Raw genomic sequence first — 20,772 nt, forward strand, 5'->3', positions numbered from 1 at the left:
AAACATCTAGGATGTATAATCCATCTCTCTCTACTGAGTATACACCAAAATATACAGCTCAGTTCCAGGCTATAGACATCTTCTTAATGGCTAATGTGAGTAAAATCAAATCTCACCACACACACAGGCCTCAGATGCAATTGACAAGTCCAGAAAATAGTTCCTCTCTCTGTGAGGGGAGGACCTGATGCCAATGTTCCTGTTGCACATGCAGCTGCTCTCCATTGCCAAGCAATATTAATATGGTTATGCTGCACAGTACAGTTCTGCTGCTTTTCCCTCAAAGAAGAGGATCCACTGAGTTTAACAGAATTATACATGTGGAAGGGAGTTTGGCCCTATGCCCATTAGCTATGGAGCCATGGAAACACCAGCTTCGGTGCAGACAGCACCTTGGCTGCATACTAAGCAGCTAAAGCCCACATCACCACAGCTCTGCTGCTAACAGTAGCTGACCCTATTAGATTAAAACCAGTTTAGGCACAAGTACCTGAGATATAATCACGTATCCTGATTGCACTGCAAACCCATCCAGCCAAAGGGCTAGTGAGTAATTGCTGCCAGCACAGGGGGCTGGTCCCAGATCTTGCCTCCTTGCTTGAGCATACTCTGTTCTTTATGCCAGCAGTGCACTGGGTCAGGCTAATGTTCCCTGGTTAACTCTCTATTGGCAGCACTTCCACAGAGCAGAAATTCCCCAAAAGAGCAGTGCAGAAGATGCTCAACCGGAGGAAGTCTGATCTGAGACTACTGATGCCTGTGGGAGCTCCCTCTTGAAGTGAACAACTGGAAATTAATCCAGAGGAATTTAAAACTGAAGTAATGCTGCTTGTGCTGCATATATAAAAGATCGCTTTCTTCTCTTTCAGTTTGTACAATTTGCACGGATTAAAGACTGCAAAAGCATGATCCTGAGGATGTTAGGCTGGTCACTAATTTAGGGGACTACCCAAGCAAGGAAGAATTATTTTATCTAATTAAGAAAGAGCACAGTTTTTAAGATAGAATTTGCATTAAAGCAGACAATTCTGAATTATAAATACTGTTGAGTCTGAAATTATAATTGTTAAACTCTCCTCACATAACAACATTCTACTGGCACACATTGCAAACCACTTCCTTTTGCTTGCAGTAGATGAAGCCATCACTCAAAACACTCAATTATAAATCTGAATACAATTTAAGAGGTGAACTTTTTCTAGTTCTACTGAGGGCAGAAGGGCAATGCTGATGGTGTACTACCAATGTTAATGCATTACTGATAACCGAAATTTAGTATTCAGTAATTCACTCATTCCTGTGATCAGAACAGGCAGCAGTTTTCTCTTCTGGATCCTATTCCCCTCTCTGTAAGCGCACTAGTTCTGCCACAGGCAGGTTACCCAGCTCGCCCAGCACTTTTGAAAACACAAGAGCAGCTTGGTCCCAAACTCTCTACAAACATGTTCCTTTCAGGGCGGATTTTACACATCTATAAAAAGTGTACATTAATTGGAAAATGTTTTTATTTTTTAGCAATGACAAATAAGCTGTCTCAAAAGGACATGTGAATCTATAATAAAAAAGAACCAGAAAATAAAACTCAGTATCTTCATTTGTGTATTAACAACAGGAAGATAGGATTTGTGGTTTACAAACTGCAATTAAACACAGGTATGGAATCATTCAAATATTAAATACCGTATCATTAATTTTCATTTTCCTATGGAGATGAGACAGACATTAACATGTACAGTGCTAAGACTCTCTACCCATCTCAACATCTTTAGGTGCCAAGATTTAATTATGCTTTGTGCCATGCTACTCTGCAGAGATGCTTCCACTTCAGCAGAATCTCCTACCTGCCTTTGTTGAAGTAAACACCTAAAACTTGGCATTTCCAGTGCAGAGCTGCAGTTTACCAAAATGCAGCCAAGCAGGGTTTTACAGTAGTAATTGTTTCGTCAAAGTAAATGCTTCCATTTCCGGTCACTTCATCTACTTAACAATGACAAGTATTTTGAATGTATTTCAACACCAGACTCTTTTTCAGCTGAAGCTGATGTAAGACTGGTCTAGACGTACTCAGTGACCAATAATTTCTAGAAATGACCAGAAGGTAAAGGAACTCCCATGCATAAAATTGCTCTCACCTTCATAAAAATTTCAGCCACTCTTTACTGGCTGTCCTTATTCTCCATTCACAAAGCCCATCTGCTTTTTGGTTTGGAATTTTTTCTTTCTTTTTTCTCTCCCCCCTTTTTTTTTCATTTTTACTGGTACCTATAATGACATACACAACAGTTTTCTGGGACAGAGCAACCCCCCGGACCACCATGCACCGATCAACACTGGCTAGCACCTGGTCCACTGACAAGGGACTTCGCTCATAATAAAAAAACAATATTTGACCAACCAGCCTTCAAATTTAATGAAGATCACAGAATCACAGAATCATAGTATCCAAGATGCCAAGAACAGTTCCTACTCTTCTTGAAGGGAAACTCAAGAAAACTTCTTTCCTAGTGAACTGCTCTTTCCAGATGGGTTTCTGCTCAAGTACCGCTAGGGTTTGCTCTTATATATAAAATTGATGAGACATGAGATGGTTTGTGCAAACCCAACAGCCTGCTCTCAGCAGAGGAAGGAGGAACTGCTCCTTGTTTTCCTGTCTGTTCGCAGCCATCTGCTCCTACTACTTCCATTGCCTGCTGGACTACTCATTGTGAAGGCTGACCTTGCTACCCTCCACAAAACTAGGCCAGCTAAAGTAGTAAGCAGGGCTGGTTCCAAAAACAGGTCTGACAAGTCCCAGAGGTACTGCAAGAGCATCCACCCTAACCTGTGGCCCAGAACTACCACCTTTATAGAAGGAAATAAGGTGGAAAGAGTAAAATTAACTTCAGAGTAAGCAAGCTGGTCTTGCTGGTCCACCTGTTATTATGTTAGTGTGTGGAATTAAGTAGACCAAACTGCTGGACTTGTACGTAAACACACATGCAGATGCTTCTGAAGGCATTTGCAGTGCTTCCTAACACATTGAGAAACATAATGGTAACACTTTCCTCTTAACTCTGTAAGTTACCCTGCATGTGCACAGCAGTTTCAGCACTCTGGGAAGGTCGGACTTACTGCTTACACAAGGCTCCACAGCCTAGTACCTCCTATGTGTAGCATCTAACCTGTTCTGGCTATAAGACAGTCAGAAACTCAGGAAGATTTGTAAAGTCATGTAAATGTGCCTGGACAGAATTTCTGGAAGGAACAAGAGGAAATATCTGCAAAGCCACATTATCCTTGGCACGGCCATCTGAGGATTGCTTGTTTGTCCCCACCATGTGTACCTTCTTCAGCTCCACAGCTCTGCCCCTGCCCGCTGCTATGTAACCCAAATGCCATTCAACACTCTCCCAGAGCCACGAGTCCAGCTGCACCACCTGCTCGGGAACCCCACACACCAGCAAAGCTGGTTGTTGTGCCTTTAGCAGGACACCTCTCTTGAAGAGCTCCCACACCATTCACAGCTGCAGCCCACAGTTGCTGTTCAAATCCTTTGATATAAGAGCCTGAACCTAGCCACAAGCTTTCCACCCATGAATTAGAGACCTGCAGTGGAACTCTTTGAAGACAGAGTTCACAAAGCATGCTTTAGTTTATTATTTATTTGCTTTCACAAATCTATAGAGTGACTGGTTTTCTAGCAAAAATTGTAAGAACTTAAAACTTAATATTCAAAAGCAAGGTCATGTGACCAAATAAACCCCAGTATTTTGTGTGGAAGCACTATTTTGTTAGTAATTGTGGCTTTAGAACTTAGGGAGGGCCTTGGTATAAATCACATAGCCATAGCAATAGTCCTGGAAAATCTATTTTATGGGCCATCAACCTGTCCTGGTGTACAGAAGGACCAATTTATCTACCAGAAAGCTCACAGTATGGAAGGAATATATGTAATTCAGACAGAAATAAATACCCAAACTTGCATTAAATGCTTTCCAAGAAGAGATGAAAGGGGGGAAAAGGGGAAGCAGAGACAGTAAATACCAGTTTTAAGCTCTTCACAAAGATTTTGGACCCCTATCCTTCTAAAGATTACAGTATAAACAACCACATATTTCTAAGCAAGAAATAATTTTTAGTTTTGGGGAAAAATGATGATCTATTTCTATTTTGCAATAGTGTATCTATATCAAATGCCTGCTATGTGTTGATTTTGCGCTTGTACCCTAGGGCCAGCTGGTAGTGGTACATGGCCAACTGGTGGTGATGTGTTGCCCAAAGAGGTTGTGAGGATCCATGCTTAGATGTATCCAAAAGCTGTCTGCCCACAGTCCTGGGCAAGGGGTTCTAGATGGAGCTGGGGTATTAGACCAGAAGACCTCCAGAGGTCCCTTCCAACCTCACATATACTGTGATTCTATGAGCTATAACCAGGACAAGGTTATGAAACCCTAGCACCGCTATAGCCAGTCAAGCTGAAAGTTATGGGGACCGATGCTGATTTTAGTTAAATTTGGTGCAATTCAATGTAACACCATTGCTTTAGGTGAAGTTCATTTGAATTCACAGTGTAGGTGACTAAGCACAGTAATTGGCTCTTTTCCCCCCCCCAGAAATATAATCTGTATTTGAATAGCAGCTATTTTCACAAAAATAGTCTTTTCATGCAATCATAGTCTTTTTGTGACTATTTAGCATTCCACTGCAAGTTAACTATTGAACTGGGCTAAATGGCTGCAAATGGTGTGTGCAAAGAAGCCTCTTCTTTGACTGCTATAAAATGCAATCCAAAATGTTTACTGGAGAAATACAACTTCACATAGAATTGGAAAGCAAAATGCTTGAGAAATGAGGTTACAGGGTTTACATGAGGAGGGTGAGAGAGGCTGGGTGTGAACCAAAGGGACTTGAGCAGGGTTAAGTGCAGGTGGAGGAGAATGAGGGCTGAGAATAGCAGGAAGAGATGACAAGTGAAACAGCAGGGGAAGAAGTGGGCTGGAGAGGAAAGAGGCCAAGGAAACAATAGTGAGGGGACAAACGCTAGAAAGGATAAATGCAAGAAATAAGCTAGTACTTTATTCTTGGAAAAATACCTATATCTGACAATTACAAGTATTGGTGAATACCAGGAAATGGTTGTTAAAATTGCTGAATTTTCCTTGACTGACTGTCGCTTCCTCAATTTTTCTTTAAAGAGGGCTAGAAAGCTTAGGACTGAAATGTTCTTTCTGGAGAATTGAAATATTTGCTGGGAAACTTCCTAGGCTCCTCTGTCATGGCAAGAACTATAAAACATGTTTTGCCAATCAATCCAAATTATTATTTTGCCTTTCAAACCTTCCCAATACCCAACCATTACAGTATTTTTAGCCCAGCATTAATAAATAAAACATCCACGTGTTCTGCCATTAAAAAAAATGAAATCATCTGGTATTTAATTCATGAGGGAAAGGCAAAGGAAAGATTCTTTGTCTTTGCACTTTTCTAGAAATTTCTTTCAACCCTCGAACAAGATGCTGTCTCAGAGACTCTCTCCTATATGCCTCAAGTACTGAGCCTAGTTTCACAGACTGGAAACCAGATTAGCCTGCAGCTTATCCATGGATAAGCCCCCCACCAGCATTTTAGGTGCCAGTCAGCACTCTGTTATGACAATGTGATAACGTGCCATGGTAACGTTAAACCCTCAGAAAACATCTGAGCTGAGGTACCACAGCAATCCTTCTGTGGCTTGTACCAGATGTGTATCACAGAGGGATGCACTAGTGCAATACAGTTGCAGTGTGGAAGAGGACCCTGTGTCTGCTGCTTCCTCTCTTTCAGGATACAAATGACCTCAAAGGGAAAGGACCAGCTGAAAGCATAGTGTTGCTTCCTTCTACTCAGCTAGGAATGCTTCCTTTCTCTGGAAATGGGAAGATAAAGCACCCTTCTCCAGTGCAGAGTTGCAGGGATGGAGAAGCACAAGGCAATTCTAGCAAACCTGGCTTGGTGAGCTCTGGCATGACTCCCAGGCAGGCAAAGCTAGGATGTAAGAGCCGCTGGATCCTCCCCAACACTGCAGCAGGTTCCAGCCACCACCCTCCCATGCCCCACCACAAAGTCATCCTTCCACTGCAAAGGTACACGCTGACAGCCAGCGTCAGTGGGAAACTCCTGATGTATAATGGGGGGAGCTACAAAGCCAGGTGAGTTACCCTGCCCACTCTTCTCCTTCTATCTGAACTGTTGCAATAGAAACAGGATGAGACAGGGGCACCAGCAGGTGGAGTCCTGCAGTAACTGCTTCTGGTCTCCTAGTGAGAACCAGACTAGCTAAAGGGGTGTGGGAACAACTCAGGCTCCACTATGCTACTGTCATCCTTTGTTTCCACAGTCCCCATGCTACAGACTACCAAAATCTGACTGCTCTTGTGAAAAACAGCATCCACAGAGACTCCTCCACTGCTGTCACTATTATGATTTTTTTTTTTATTATTAAAATATGTATTTGTTTAATCTCTCACAGTCAGAGCACCAATATTTAAATTTAGAGTTAGTGTTGGTCAGGGGACACAAACATTCAGGGAGTATTTTTATCTTGCCTCTCACCAGAAATGATTTATAGTGTGATCTGAGTGGTTAATTTGTTACAGCTCCTTTAACCATAACATCTTTCTGTTCCTCTAGTAGCAGAGATTTAGCATTTCAGGCTGAGTACATATGTTGGATAAGAACATAATCCTCAGCTCTGGGCATAGGAGTTCATGGTAAGAGGATGGCTGTGCATACAAATTGAAAGCACTGAGATGCATAAAAGAAAAATACACTAAAACCTAATATGCATATTACGAAGGCCTTCTGGCATCAGAATAAATCATCAGCTATTTGATTTGCCATCTTTAGGAACAGAGTGACTACAGAATGAAAAAAAAAAAAAGGAGAGAAAGATAAGAGGAAAAAGAAATGGATATGACCTTTAGTCCAGCACTCCAAGACTTTGGATAAATACTTGCAGAGAAGGAATATGCCGGTACGCAAAGAGGAAAAAAGATAGATGAGACTAGATCATTTGCGCAGAGAAAAATCCCACAGCTCCCATTTTATAGCCATTTCTGACAGCACAGAGATGGATTTATCAGGGGGCAGAAGGGGACGCTCCCCTCCCGCTTTATTAGCCTTCTTAATATAGCACACGCATTCCTGGGTGCAGGATGCAGACATCTCTGCAGTCCATCTGCTTCCCCTCATTCAGGTTGAGGATCATCTCCTAATGCAAAAAGACTTTTCATTATAATTGAAAATTCACAGTGGGCATCCAGCAATTACCAGCCATCCATCACGCAGTACTGTAGGAACAGGGTAGCGTTTCTGGACAAAAACATAAAGGACCAGTCCCAGGCATTGGCTGACACCACTAGACTTCATTCTTTAAACTTATTAAGGACAAAAAGAAACGACACAGTATGGAAAACCAAAGTGTATATGAAACTCCTGTATCCATATGACATGTAACCCTCAGACAATCCCTGTGTTAATAATCTATAAACCTTCCAAATTATTAATATCAGATGAAATCATGCATTTAAATTGCATTGGAGGCAAAGCGCCCTGTGGCAGAGCTGTTTCAAGTCTGGAGCCCTTTCCCACATGCCCTGAAGCTCTGCTGGGCGCAGAAGCGTGGGACGTGGACCTCAAGGTGTCCTCCTTCACAGCACCCTCCTTGCACAGTGAAGGCCACAGAGTTTGGCATAGCTAAATCTAGCTTTGAAGAGTTGGGATTAGAGAACCAAACTTTCTGAACACACAGTCTGAGCACAGCTGATCTGCCCTAGGCTGTGTATGACATCGCAATCCCTTCTATCCATTTCTTTTATACTAAATATAAAGTGCAGAGGTTTTTCCTTTATTCTATAAACTCGTCTGGCTCTGTGTAAGCTCTGTTCTCAAGGATATCTTCACACCCTCTGCTGACACCTTTCGCTTCACAAGTGGTAAGCACATTCCACAGAATAGTCTTTCTTTCTTCCCAAAATAAATTAAATCTGGCATTGTAGTGTCTTCAGGGGAAAAGCATCATTTTGCTTTTCTAACAGATGACATTATGAGATTTTTTTTTCTTTCTTTTGGAACTGTAAGATATGCTTTTGTGTTATTCACTGGAAGATTCGACTTTTCAAAGCTGTAAGCAGGCTTTTGTATGGTGATATTGTTTGAAAATCAGGATTCAATGGGATAGAACTGAAAGAAGTAGGGGCCATAGAACAACAGCCATGTTAGAGACTTTTAAAACTTGATGGGCATGTTTTTGTTTGGGTTTTAGTTTTTGGTGGTTTTATTTTTAGTTGGGGATATTTTTTTACTATTCTATATCCTGTAGTTAAAAAAAAAAAAAAGAAAGAAATCTGTATCCTAGTACAGACAAGTAAACACATGAGCTAACATAATTTCAAGGCAAAACCTGTGGAAAAAATAATGAATCACCAAATCCGGCCTCCCTTTCGACATTACAAATTGTTAGTAATAAAATGCTAGCATGATGTGGAGTCAGGCAGCAGAAGCTGTAATCACAGTCCAAAGTAACTGACTGTTCCTTTGGAGCTCATTAAATGTATCGAGTCACTGTAATTTATTGATTTGAGGAGCAGTGGTTATCAATGAAAAAAGCGCAAGGGAAATTTCCAGAAAGGATTCCACATATTCCCTTGAGACAAGTATTTTCCACCTTGATTTTTATAATTTTCTCTAACTCGATGCAGTGATGACCAATTCCTCTGCTCCAGCACTAAGCCATAGGACAGCACTAAGCCTTTCATTCACATTACTCACAAGTATCCCCACGGTGAAGCTTTAATGGTTTCCTGCATGACTAAGACCTAAGTTTGTCAAATATATGAAGACATGGTTCTTGTCACAGAAGAAAAAAAAACTCAATCAAAAAGCCTTCGTGAGAAATGTGAATCTGTGAAATGAATGTGCCGTGATGGCAGATACCTGCCTGACTCTGCAGAAAGTTTAAGTGATAATTAAGGCACATTCTAACAACAGCAGCTCTAAGAATTTTATCCTTCATGTTATATTTAAGGCTCAAGCTTCAAGGCGCTGATGAATGCAAGAAAAACCAGAAGACTTCAGCATAAAGCTTGTGACTGTAACCCAGAGTTTTGAATTCTACAAAGAAAGATGGCCTAAAATTATTTTCAATTAAGGGAAAAAAATAAGGTCAAGTTAATAAGACGGTTTCATACTTTTGAGTCTCAATTCATGATTTTGAAAAAGGTTTAACTGACTGTCATTTGTTTCCTGCTGGGCCCTAAGAGGCTGTCCAGAGAGGTGGTAGAATCTCCATCTTCTCAGATACTCAAAACTCATCCAAACATGACCCTTAGCCCCAAACTTATCTGACCCTGCTTTGAGCCGAGGCTCAGATCTGATGGTCTCTAGATGTTCCTTCCAGCCTAAATTACTGTTTGAACAGTTACATATTTCCCTGTATCCTCAGATATGTGCAGCATTTGTCATTTTATTGACAACCAGGGGACAATTCTGAATCATTTGCCTTCTCAGCTAGCCCGTTGCTGTCTCTTACTCCCCCCTTTCCCCACATGCTGCAGTTGGTCAACGTGAATTATACACCCCCAGCACACCCCCAGCTATGCAGTGGAGTGAAGATTATCAGCATTAGCCAGCATAAGGCTAGCTAGAAGGATAAAAGAGAACATGCCTATGACATTCCAAAAAAGGGGAGCAAAACCTAGAGCTGTTCAGTGACAGCCAACCAGACCACATCCAGCTTACAGCACCATTGTGGCTTTTGTCTCAACATTTTTTAAGAGAATCATTCCTTGCTTCTGACTTGCAGTCTTAGCACTGCATCTGCAAGCAGTCCAACATGTCAGCCCTTGGCTTTCCTCAGTCTGGACAAGACAGCTTGCTGAAAGTCCAGTCCTGTTGTGCTGTTGAACCTCAATGCAATAATATATTACATTGGGAAATAAGCATGAGAAAATCTGACCCTTTCTTTCTAGAGCACCAGGAGACCCATACACAATACAGGACACCAGACAAATGCAGAGATAGCAAATTACCAGTTTAGAAAATCAAATCTTACTAGCCTAAACATTTCAATGGCAAGATTGATTCTTTCCGTTAAAACCAATGTTATATCCACTAGGTATCCACTAGCTCTCATATGCTTAATCATATAACCAGCCCTCATAAGGGCAACAGATCCCTACCTCCAGAAAAAATAATAATTAAAAAATGTCTCAGATAAAACTAAATGCACCCTGATCAGTAGACAAGTTTCCCCATAGTGCATACTGACAATGGACAACTGATCTATAGCCATTACAAGGTACCATTACTAAAAGACAATCTCCAAACATCTTTATTAAAGGTTAGCTACAGAAAGAAAAGAGATGCAGAAATAACCATGCACACAAGTGGAACAGGCGAAGCCTGCAAGATATGCTCTGCTATGTTCAAAATGTCCTTTCCTTTTTATCTCCTAACCTTTTTTATTTTGTGTGAGATAAAATCACCCCAGTCCTGGTGAGGCCATAGGGAAGACATTCTGATTCTGCTTCAAACTGAATGCTCAGGCACCATGTAACAGACATTCCAGAATTTGTTTCTTCAACCTGAACACTTACTGATATCCTGACTATCTATTGTCCATCACCTGGTGTAGTAATGCCTACCAGGAAAAACTGCTCTCTGGTAGCTAGGCTGTTATGCCACTACATAAAACCCCCTTTGTCCTGGCATCACACATGATGTCTGAGACAACTGGTCTTTGTCATGTTGCTTTGCACAAAGGTTCCTGCAAATTTCAGGTCCTTTATGACAAAATATTAAAAGGAAAACCTGGTTATCTTCATGTTTAAAATATGCAGCAGATATGGGTACAGATCTCATTTAAAGCTGTTGCAAAGCACTGTAGTCAAAGGGCCAAAACTTTCTTTTTTTAGCTTGCTGCCATTGTTAGCTTCTTTTAAGTACTCGCCCCTCTAATTATCAAGTTTTAAAGCACACAGAAACATGTCCATGCAGAAACAGAGAGAACTCAATTAATCTGCACAACTGTTCCGAGCGCACATGCAAGAAAATATCCAGTTTCTGCTGAATTCCTTCCATGAAGAAGAGAATTTCACTCCACCATGCATTCCTCTAAGCAAGAGCAGCTCTGCTACTCAATACATAACTTGGGCTCATTGACAGCATTTAATTTGGCTGTGCATTTGCCCTTTGGATAAAAATTATTTTGCAGACACCTATCTGAAATGACTTCTCAAATTCTGGTTCCTTCTGCATTTCAGATAAGCATGTGAATATATTTTGAACTGCTATTTCCATTTGTGTGATCACAGATACGGAAGTCTACTGTTCTGTAATTAACTGGAAGAGTGCAAGTGAAAGAGTCTAGGCAATAATGCCTGTCATCAGATCACACCCGAGCAGAGCAGGATGAGAGTTTATGATCTGAAATTCAAAGGCCTCTGATTGTCACTGAGTTTTAATTTTGCTTTTGAGTCAGCTAGCCTATTAAAGAAGCAGGGACCAGCTATATTGTTCAGATCCATACATAAGTATAAGGTATTGGTGTAGAATTTGGTTTCCATCCAATGTACCAGTGTTAATACTGCAATGCCAGCAAAAGCAGATATATGTTGAAACATATTTAAATCTGAACTCTTATTCGAACAGTCCCTGAAATGTGCAAAGGAAGAGAAAGAGGAGGCTTATGGCTCTGCCAGGAGAAAACCGCCCTATGTTTGCCTAGTGCTGGTTACAAAACATAAGTTTCCTGCAAAGGAGCTCCTCTTGTAAGAGCAGAAGCATTCGAGTGTGCTCCTATTACACTGGCTCCAGCAGGGGATTACAACAAAACAATTCTTGCCAGTATAGCTACTTCCTAAGCAAAAAGGTTGCTCAAGATTTATCTTTTGGGGAGTATCTTTAAGTTATCAGACTCTCAGATTCCAAAAATCAAAACTATCCAGTGGCCTCCAGTTTGCGCTACCAACACTGCAGTGAGCCCAAGGTCACCTGCATATTACAGTTAACTCTGTGCTGCATGTCAAACTTCATGGCATCACCCAGCTGAAATCACAGGTCTTCCCGCTACAGCTTGATCCAAAGCTCATTTAAAGCAACATAAATACATCCATTGACTTCGTTTGGATTTTGGACCTGTTCCCAGAAACACAGAAGACTCTCTGATAGCTCCCAGCATCCTAAAAATGAGAAGCAACCCATCAGTTCTAGTTCCAACTAACAGAGATCAATGTTCCACATAAACAACAGGTGAGATGGCAGAATTATTATCCATATTCTTGGAGTGCCTCCATTTCGGTTAAATGCTGGTGACAATCAAATGGTGTCACTATTCTACAGTTTTCATGATTTCCCACAACGCTTCTGAGGAAACTTGAAGGGGCTTCAGAGCCTATGGAGTCTTCAGTTAGTTTTCAAAAAGGTCTTAAAAATAAAAAATCATTTTTGGTTTAGCACATTTTGTAACCCAAAGCAGAAGTAATTTTATAGCAGAGATCATTTTGAAATATGCTTAAGTATTCACTATGTATTCATTTGTCTTACGGAAAAATGTCACAATTTTTCTTGTTGTATTTAATAACAGACAGTTAATTATGTAAAATCCCACCCCATCTCCTTATTCCTTCACACAGTGAAATCAGAGGGCTTAATTCTACAGTCATCACTCAGAGAAGGAGAGGCATTGATTCAATGGACTTCCTTGAAAGGGATTACAGTATAGGATTCTCCAGTATTGATTTTGTGACATCATAATATTTTCCTTAGAAGCAGACACTGATGACTCAAGATAATTTCAGTACAAGATTAGGCAGGGGCAGCCAAGGTAGAGAAAGAAAACTACTAAAAACCCCAAACCTCCCAATTTACAGTAAGCTGACTGCAATAAAATATTAGCCATGTTCTCTGTTTTGAATAAAAGTTCTCTTCAAAAAAGCCCCAAAATATCCGAGTGATGTTTCTCCCTTTCATCTCTTGCCCTGCTTACAATTACTTTCATGAAGCTATTGTGAGCTAGAGCCTTTTCTGTAGGTTAATAGGCTCTCTTTGAAGGGATTAAAGTCACATCGATTATTAATTATTTTTTGATGTTTTAAACTGATGTAAATGTCCAGAAGCTGTGATGAGCAACATCCTGTAGAAATCAATACTGAATTAAAACAAAAGCAGCAAACCGCAATAACAACAAAAAAACCCTCTGCTTAGCTCCTGGGGGAAGCAATTGTGACTTGTTTCTGTTTGGAAGGCATACCTCCCCTTAGAGAACACCAGCAACTGGCATACATGATAATCATTTCTCAGTTATCTAGAGCATACTCATTTTGATGTGTCTATCTTGCAGACTTCAGGCAGAGTCTGCAGATATTTTGCATACAGAACAAAGCTAGGCGCAGCAGCGCTAAGCAAATAATAAATAAATTAATTTCATTGCTGTTGGAAAATGTTAGAGCTGCCTTGCAGTACTTTGGGAAAAGACTAATTAGCATTCTTTCTGTGGATCTTTTTTCCCCCACTGATCCTCTCTACTGTTCTTCACATTTTAATAGGGTTTTTTTCTTGGTTTTTTTGGTGGGTTTTTTTGTTGTTGTTGTTGTTTTTTTACTCAATTTTAAGATTTCTGTGCTGTTTTCAAGTGGAATGAGAATTAGACCATTCTCATTTGATAGGTCAACAAGGAGCAAAGATTTTCCATGTTAAAATTACTTCCACATTAAAATGACTTCCATATGAACAAAGAGGAAATGATCCCAAATAGCTGTGGTGCAGATAAGAGACACACGCCAAACAGCAGGTTACACAAAGGTAACAAGGCGATTGGGACAGTCTGGGGTCTGCTCTGGTGACTTCCCTCAGCCTTGAAGAACAGCCCTTCTTGGCTGATTCTAGGCATCTGTCAAGGAAATGCTTGAAAGCTCTTAATATAGGAGCTGCTGATGGACAACATTGTGACTGGGACCATCCTCCCTTATCCCAGACACTTGGCTTTGCATTATATAGTCAGAAGTCAATGTAACTGAATTGGGAACCTACTGTAACACATAAAGGAGCTACAGTTGTTTAAACACTTCTGACATGACTAGGAGATCTATGTCTCAACCACCTAAAGAGCACTGAGGTCAAAACATTTTAAAATCCCAACTGTTAGATTGACAAGCAACATTATCTGTTTCTCCCAAAGTACTTAAAAAGGCATTTAGGATTTTCATCCCCCAAGAGGTTCATATCTACCAAACAGCTATTTCATGTTAAATCTCTGGCTGACATAGCCAGAGTTGTTGACTTCTGTTACCTCCATTCAGCTCCTCTGAAGTGTTCAACCCTCATGCTTAGATGTCCCACTCAATCCCCAGTATTATGTTTTCTACTCAGTCACAGTGCCTATCCCACATATTCTCTTCTCGCCCAAGCTGCCACCTCAAGGCCAGCATTTTAAAAGCTGAGTCTATTAATTCCCTCAAAAACATATCTCCTCTCTCTCAAAAACATATCACCAGCTTTCTACCCTGTTACTATCAGTTGTGTCACCAACTTTCCCATCGCTGATTCTTACTGTAAAACATTTCTTCTCTAAATACACACATATAACAGAAAAGAAAATGCAAAGATAACCATAGTAATTTGAGTACAGCACATACTACTTTTGCTCTGCTACAATGTGCTATCTTTACGGCGAGCCAGACATGATGCATATCATTTTATTTCTGGAACTCCTTCATTTAAAAGCCACTGTAATTTCCTAGCATGAGAATGAAGGTGTTCCAGAAATGAAATGCATCATGTTTGGCTTACTGTAAAGAAAGCAGACTTCTTCCTTAGGAGCTGGTCCCTTCACTGGCTCTATTCATCCAAGATTACACGGTACTATGAAAAGCAAGGTAGCCTTTCTTAGTTTTCTTAGTACTCATAGGTACTAAACTCTGTGTAAAGACTTGATAAATGTTAAAATTGTTTTAAACTTAAAAGTTTCTTTTTTTTCTTTTCATTGCAACCAACTACATAATTTCAAAGAACACCTAAACCCAAACTTAATTACGAGACTTTTAAGTTGTTTAGCAAAAAGACCTATTTTCAAAGCTTTATTTTTTGACATTTATTGTCCTGACCCAGACCTCTCACCAGAGCTGAGACTGCCTGGTAAAATAAGTCTCAAGATGAGTTTAGACAAGCCTTTGTTCAGTTTAACATCCATTCTGAAGCTCTGTAAGGTCATTTTATGATCTGCCTGGATTGCTCTGTGTGTTGACATAAAAAATGCAGAGATTAGTGGGCTTCTGAAGTTCAGTCAGCACACTGTCTGTGAGACCTTTAATGAATCACCAGGGGCTCACCGCAGGTAAATCTTTATTTGGCATAGTCCCTGACTTAACCAGAATGAGAGATCACCCTTGAGTGCAGCTTCTAACTGAGGTGATACAACCTAGAAATTGCCTTAATGACCTCATGCAGTTTGAATCTGGGGCTCATAACTCCTGCAGGAAGATCTTTTCTCAATGGCCCACTACCATTTCACCACAATGAAATCAGAAATTTGCCAGACTAACAGCAGACTCCTATTCCACTGGCAGAGAGTTTTGCAAGCACCTACTACAGTTTCACAAACATGAGCTGGCATGCAAGCATCCTCTTCATTAGCCTTGCCCTCTAGAATCACCCTGGTCTAGAAATAATCCATGAAAATAATGAAATAAGAGAGAATATGACTTGCAGAAGTTTGGGGCTAAGGATGACCATTTCTTTTAAGAAGAAAAGTATATGCTTTTGCAAGGAGGATGTTTTTCTCTTCCATATGGCCTGATTACTCTTGGAGTAGTAGTATGCAGAAAAGTTTAGACTGTTTTACCTCAGTAGCTCCTCTAAGTTTGTTCCATCATGGGGAAACCTTACATTAGATTTGCCAACAAAAATGAATTGGTAAGATTGGGGGTTTATTTTGGTGCTGGTAGGATACGGTTATGAGGGAGAAAAAAAAAAAAACACCAACCCAAACTTGTTTTCTCAATAAACGTTTCAGCCAGCATCTCTTAGAGAGAGAAGAGATTGCTAAAATGACGCAGTACCATGATCGCCACCAAAATTCACATTGTGTTTTGGGTGGTTTTTTATTTCCAGCCAGGAGGAAACAGTGATGGAACACTGGGGCTCCCAGCTATGAAATCAGACTTTCTCTTAAAAATGTTTCTCCCACAAAAAGAGGCAATGTCCTGATGATATGGATTTTGCTTCAGATGATGAAGTGCAGATTCTCTTGAAAATGCCACCAACAGAAACACATTTCCTTTTGTTGGGTAAGGTTGTGCTGAGTAAAGTATTACAGAATCTAAATGTCTTTGAATGCCTTGGTCCATCTAAACCTGAATTTAGACTTCACTATGACACCAAACTCCATAAACTGATGTAATAGTGGACAGAAGTCTACCTGCTAGACATAAAAAGTTGTCCTTGCTAAGAGAAAGAAAGAGGGTGTTGCCACTTTATATGCAGAGCCTGATGAACATGTGTGAGACTGATATACACAGACCTCAGTCTCCTGGAGAGACAATTTTCACCAGAGTATCATCCCTCATATTTAGTTCTACTCAGAACTACTGTGACAAGCTTCCTCTTTGTTTTCCCACTGACAGCACTGGTCAGACTCTCTTGGGGGTGTAATAGGTTGTAAATTATGCTCCATCCTCAGGTTTGGCATATTTAAGATGCTTTATGTCCTCTACTTAAGCTCTACCTTGTTCCACAAAAATAAAACAGCAAGGAAACATAAAATCATACAGGGGTAAGTGACTAACAGCATGAGACATCTGACCTAGTGGCCACATAATCTAGGGCTGAACTTCAGCTGGTCAAAACTCAGTGCTGACAGGACTAAGGGAAGGTTACTGGATTGAATCTAGAAAAGATGGGAAAGATAACATCAGTCACTGGGATCAGCAAACGTGTACTTTTTATTGTTCTTTACTTGGCTAATGTGCAGCTTTTCCCTTCAGCTGTGATCAGCCATGCCTTTACCATACCAAATGAGACAATTACAAAGCAAGCAGCTAAAGACTATGCCTTCCAGCCCTCAGACTGGAACACCGGACAACGCAGACCCATTGCAAAATGGCTATATATTAACTAAGAGATTCCCACAGCAGAATGGATGGAGGCTTTTCTCTGAAGCAAGACTCAGCCCTGTTCCTCTGCCAAGTACTGTAAATCCATATCAATATCTGAGCTCGCACACAATGCCTTTCTTCTGCTAGTTTCTAAACTAGCCATCACATGAGAAAACCATCAAAAAAAAAAAGAGAATTATAAAGGTTCAAGATTGCATTGCTGTGTTTCCAAAAAGAAAGATTATGGTATTACCCTAGAGCACAGAAAGCTTTCACACTGCACTGTGAAAGAAGGAACTAAATATTACTAGCCCATGGGCAAGAATATCAGGCACAAAACATGCAGTGTGTAATATCCCTGTTTGATCTCCTTTAGTCGCTAGCTATACTAACAACCTCAGACAGCACCAGGAGTTAGAACAAGTTTGCACTATTACTTTACACCCTGAAATAACAACAGAAATGGAAGAGAAAACGTGCTTTGAGCAGTTTTATCACCGTGCAAAGTCTGCTGATGATTTTACAAATTGCCAGATGGGTATATCAAGGCCACATCAAGCTAATACAGCTTAGCAAGTGACATTTGGGCTGCTGAGGCTGAAACAGCAAGTATGCAGACATCAGTTTTGCCTGTCTTCAGATTCATCAGTTCAATGACACTTCTTTCTCAATGAGTTTAACTACCAGGTGAAACATCAATTTAATAACCTGAGGCTGGATAATTTTAGTAGTGTTTCAACAGGTTGGCAGAACTAAACAGCACAAAACTAGGGAAATGTCTTGTTTTAAAATTAGTTGCTTGCAATTATTTGTCACTGCAAAAAAAAATATGTAGACATTAAAGAAAACAAAGTGAATTTCAAGCTCAGGAAAATAGTCTTATTCCAGTGATATGAAACTAGCACTGCTCGTGCTTCTCCAACTTCTCCCCTCTAATCATGCTTACTTTGAGCATCCATCAAAGTCTCAGTTCTCTTACTGTAGTGTCAATGTACAAGATAACTAATGACAGTAGACTTGCTATCCAACCAAAGTCATAATCCATTACATGAATCTGTGACATAGTGCCACTGATGCAGCTCTATCTTGAGTTACAGCTTTACCTTCCCTCACACTACAAAATTCTGATAATGCTCATCAGCTTTTTTTGTCGTTCCAGTTTTGGTTGGTCTGAGTTTTATTTGGCTCAGAAGCAATGGTTTCTTTCCAACAGAATGAAAACCTGAGGCCTTTGCTACCTTCAAACATTACCAAATTTCTTGACATTCATTCTTGAGATCCGTTACTTATAAATATAGTATTTTACAAATTTAAACTACCTATCATGAATTGTGATTGTGGGATAAAACAACTACTTAAAGCTGTGTGAACTTCTATATTCAGGAACAAACTAGAACATTTACATATCTGCTGGGCCATAATGTTCACAGTCTTACCTAAAAATAAAAATAAAATAATAAAAAAACCCAAAATCACCAAAATCCAAGGAACAAAACTTTGTCTGTATATTAACATCTTATCTTGCATAAACGTATGTTTCAGCACTTATGAAAATGAGACAGCTGACAGTTGACTACTATATGTGAACAGATGCTGTGAAAGCTTCCCTTTAAATAGTTCTGTCAATGCAATGTCAATTTTAGAAGTGACACCGCTGCTGTTCTAGCACATGATCCTGCAAACTCTCATTCACACAGGGACTTCTGCTGATTTCCACAGAACATTTGCATTTATAGGACTCTGAGAGGTCAGGTCCTTAGCTGTGGAGTTCTGCTTAACAGTGACTGACAAATACACAACAAAGTTTTTAGTAGCACTGAACACTATACATTAGGGCAGTGACATTTATAGTCAGTGGTGTTCACCTAGATGGCACATACATTTCCTTTTATAAGTTACAGGCAGAATATTAAATATGCTTGAGAAACCATTAAAGGAGCAGCAGTGTAAAGATAGAGAATGTCATGTGAAACCAAGCTTGCAGTATTAAGCAGAACTTTAAAAAATTAATTTACCAAGAAGATAGGCTGACCCTGAACACACTGCACGGGGCTGATGAGAAAGCAGCGTTAAAGCCACCGCGATACACCACCCGCCCCTTTGTTGGATTCTTTTCCACAAGGGTCCTCTTGCGGGGTAGGGGTGAATGAACGATAAGAGACACTTAACGGGGAACAAGTCGCCGCGCGACGCGTCTCCCCGGAGCCGGGCGGTGCTGAAGGACAGCGCGGACCCCGGCACGGCCCGGCCCTGCGGGTAACACCTCCAAGAACACCGCATGGACCCTCTCTCGGCACCCCAGCTGAGAGCAGGGTAACTTCGGAGGAGGCAGAGGATGGGTAGAAGCGCGGCCGCAGCTCCTCCGGGCTGCCGGCACTTTCGGTGGGGATTTGGGAGAGGGAGCGCATCCCGCCCCGGGCTGCCCGCCCGTCGGATCGCGGACCGAGGGGTCGCACAGCCGCCTCTCTCCCCAGTCCCCCCACATCCACAGGCAGACCCTGCGTGGCTCCCCGCGGGAGCACAAAGCAGAGCCAGCAGGGGCTGAGCCCCAGCCTCCGCCGCCCCGCGGGAGAGGAGGAGCGGGCGCAGCCACCCGCCGTCTCCGGGAGCCGCGGTCCCGCCTGTAAAGCACACAAAGGCGGTGCGGAGGGGGCTCGGCTCCCTCGGGAAAGGGGGACCCGCACCCCTCCCCTTCCCCGGTACTTACCTTCAGCAACACAAAGAGCCAGAGGAGACAAGAGCGGGCCCCCGGGGCCCCTCTCCGGCGGCTGCCGGGCATTGGGGGGGACGGCGGCCGCGGCCCAAGGGGGCGGCTGGGCAGGGGGGGCTGGTGCTCCTCTGCCCCTCGCCTCCCTCCACTCTGCTCCAAGCCGTGCCCGGCAATGGCGAATTGCGGCAGCATCAGGCGGCCGGCGGCGGCGGCGCCGACCTCCCCGCCGAGCGGCGCATCCTGCCGCCCCCCGCCCCTTTTATTTGGGGTTTGCAGAGGGAGGGAGGAGGAGGAGGAGGAAAAGAAGGAGGAGGAGGAAGCAAAGGCGGCAGCGGAGGGTGTCTCCCCTGCCAGGAGTTTGGGTGATGCACGGGAAGGGGTGGGGAGAGCCGCTCACCGGCTCCGGCAGCGCCGACTTCTCGGCGGGAGCGCCGCAGCCCCCGGCGGTGGGCAAGAGGGGCCGGGAGACGGCGGCCACCGCCCTCGCTCCCCCCCGCACTGCCCTACCCCGCCCTCAGCATCCCCTCTCCGCGGGCGGGGAGAGCAAGGCGGCAGCCAGAAGTGCAGCCCCACCGCCGCTCCCCGACACGCACAGCGATCCCTCCCCAGTGTCATTTTTCCTGCCTTCTCCCCTCCGCCGCGATAAGGGGACAGAAATGCCGCGATCACGCATGGGGACAGCGAAAGGACGGGGCCAGCCCCTGCCCCGCATGGGGCTTCATGGGAGGCGGCTGCTCAGCAGCTCCAGGAGCAGCAGCTGGCACACAGGCGGCAGCAGCAGACACAGGGGGTGGAAACAACGCAGACTTCCTTACAGCTGTTCTCAGGAGGGAGAATAAACGTATGGACAACTCTTGAGTAGTTCTAAGTACAGGTCTAAGCCTGCCTGCAAAGGATGGAGAACCCATCCTGGCCCATGAGATACTTCTGCCCAGTGATTAGGGAGGTACATGG

General features: G+C 42.4%; 1 protein-coding gene across 2 annotated transcripts in view; it reads right to left on the reverse strand.

Moving 5' to 3' along the window:
* PTPRO (protein tyrosine phosphatase receptor type O) overlaps positions 1-20,209 on the reverse strand; it is a 151,854-nt gene extending 131,645 nt beyond the window's left edge. For both annotated transcript variants that reach the window (XM_061363923.1, XM_061363922.1), the window contains exon 1: positions 19,816-20,209. In XM_061363923.1, the coding sequence (XP_061219907.1) occupies positions 19,816-20,010 (195 nt within the window). In that variant the 5' untranslated portion in view covers positions 20,011-20,209. The remainder of the gene's footprint in view (positions 1-19,815) is intronic.
* Positions 20,210-20,772: the final 563 nt, after the last annotated feature.

Source organism: Neopsephotus bourkii, unplaced genomic scaffold (genome assembly GCF_033783945.1).
Source record: "Neopsephotus bourkii isolate Nb327-2 ecotype Australia unplaced genomic scaffold, CSIRO-AGI_Nbou_v1 NB_1183, whole genome shotgun sequence".
Classification (NCBI taxonomy): domain Eukaryota; kingdom Metazoa; phylum Chordata; class Aves; order Psittaciformes; family Psittacidae; genus Neopsephotus; species Neopsephotus bourkii.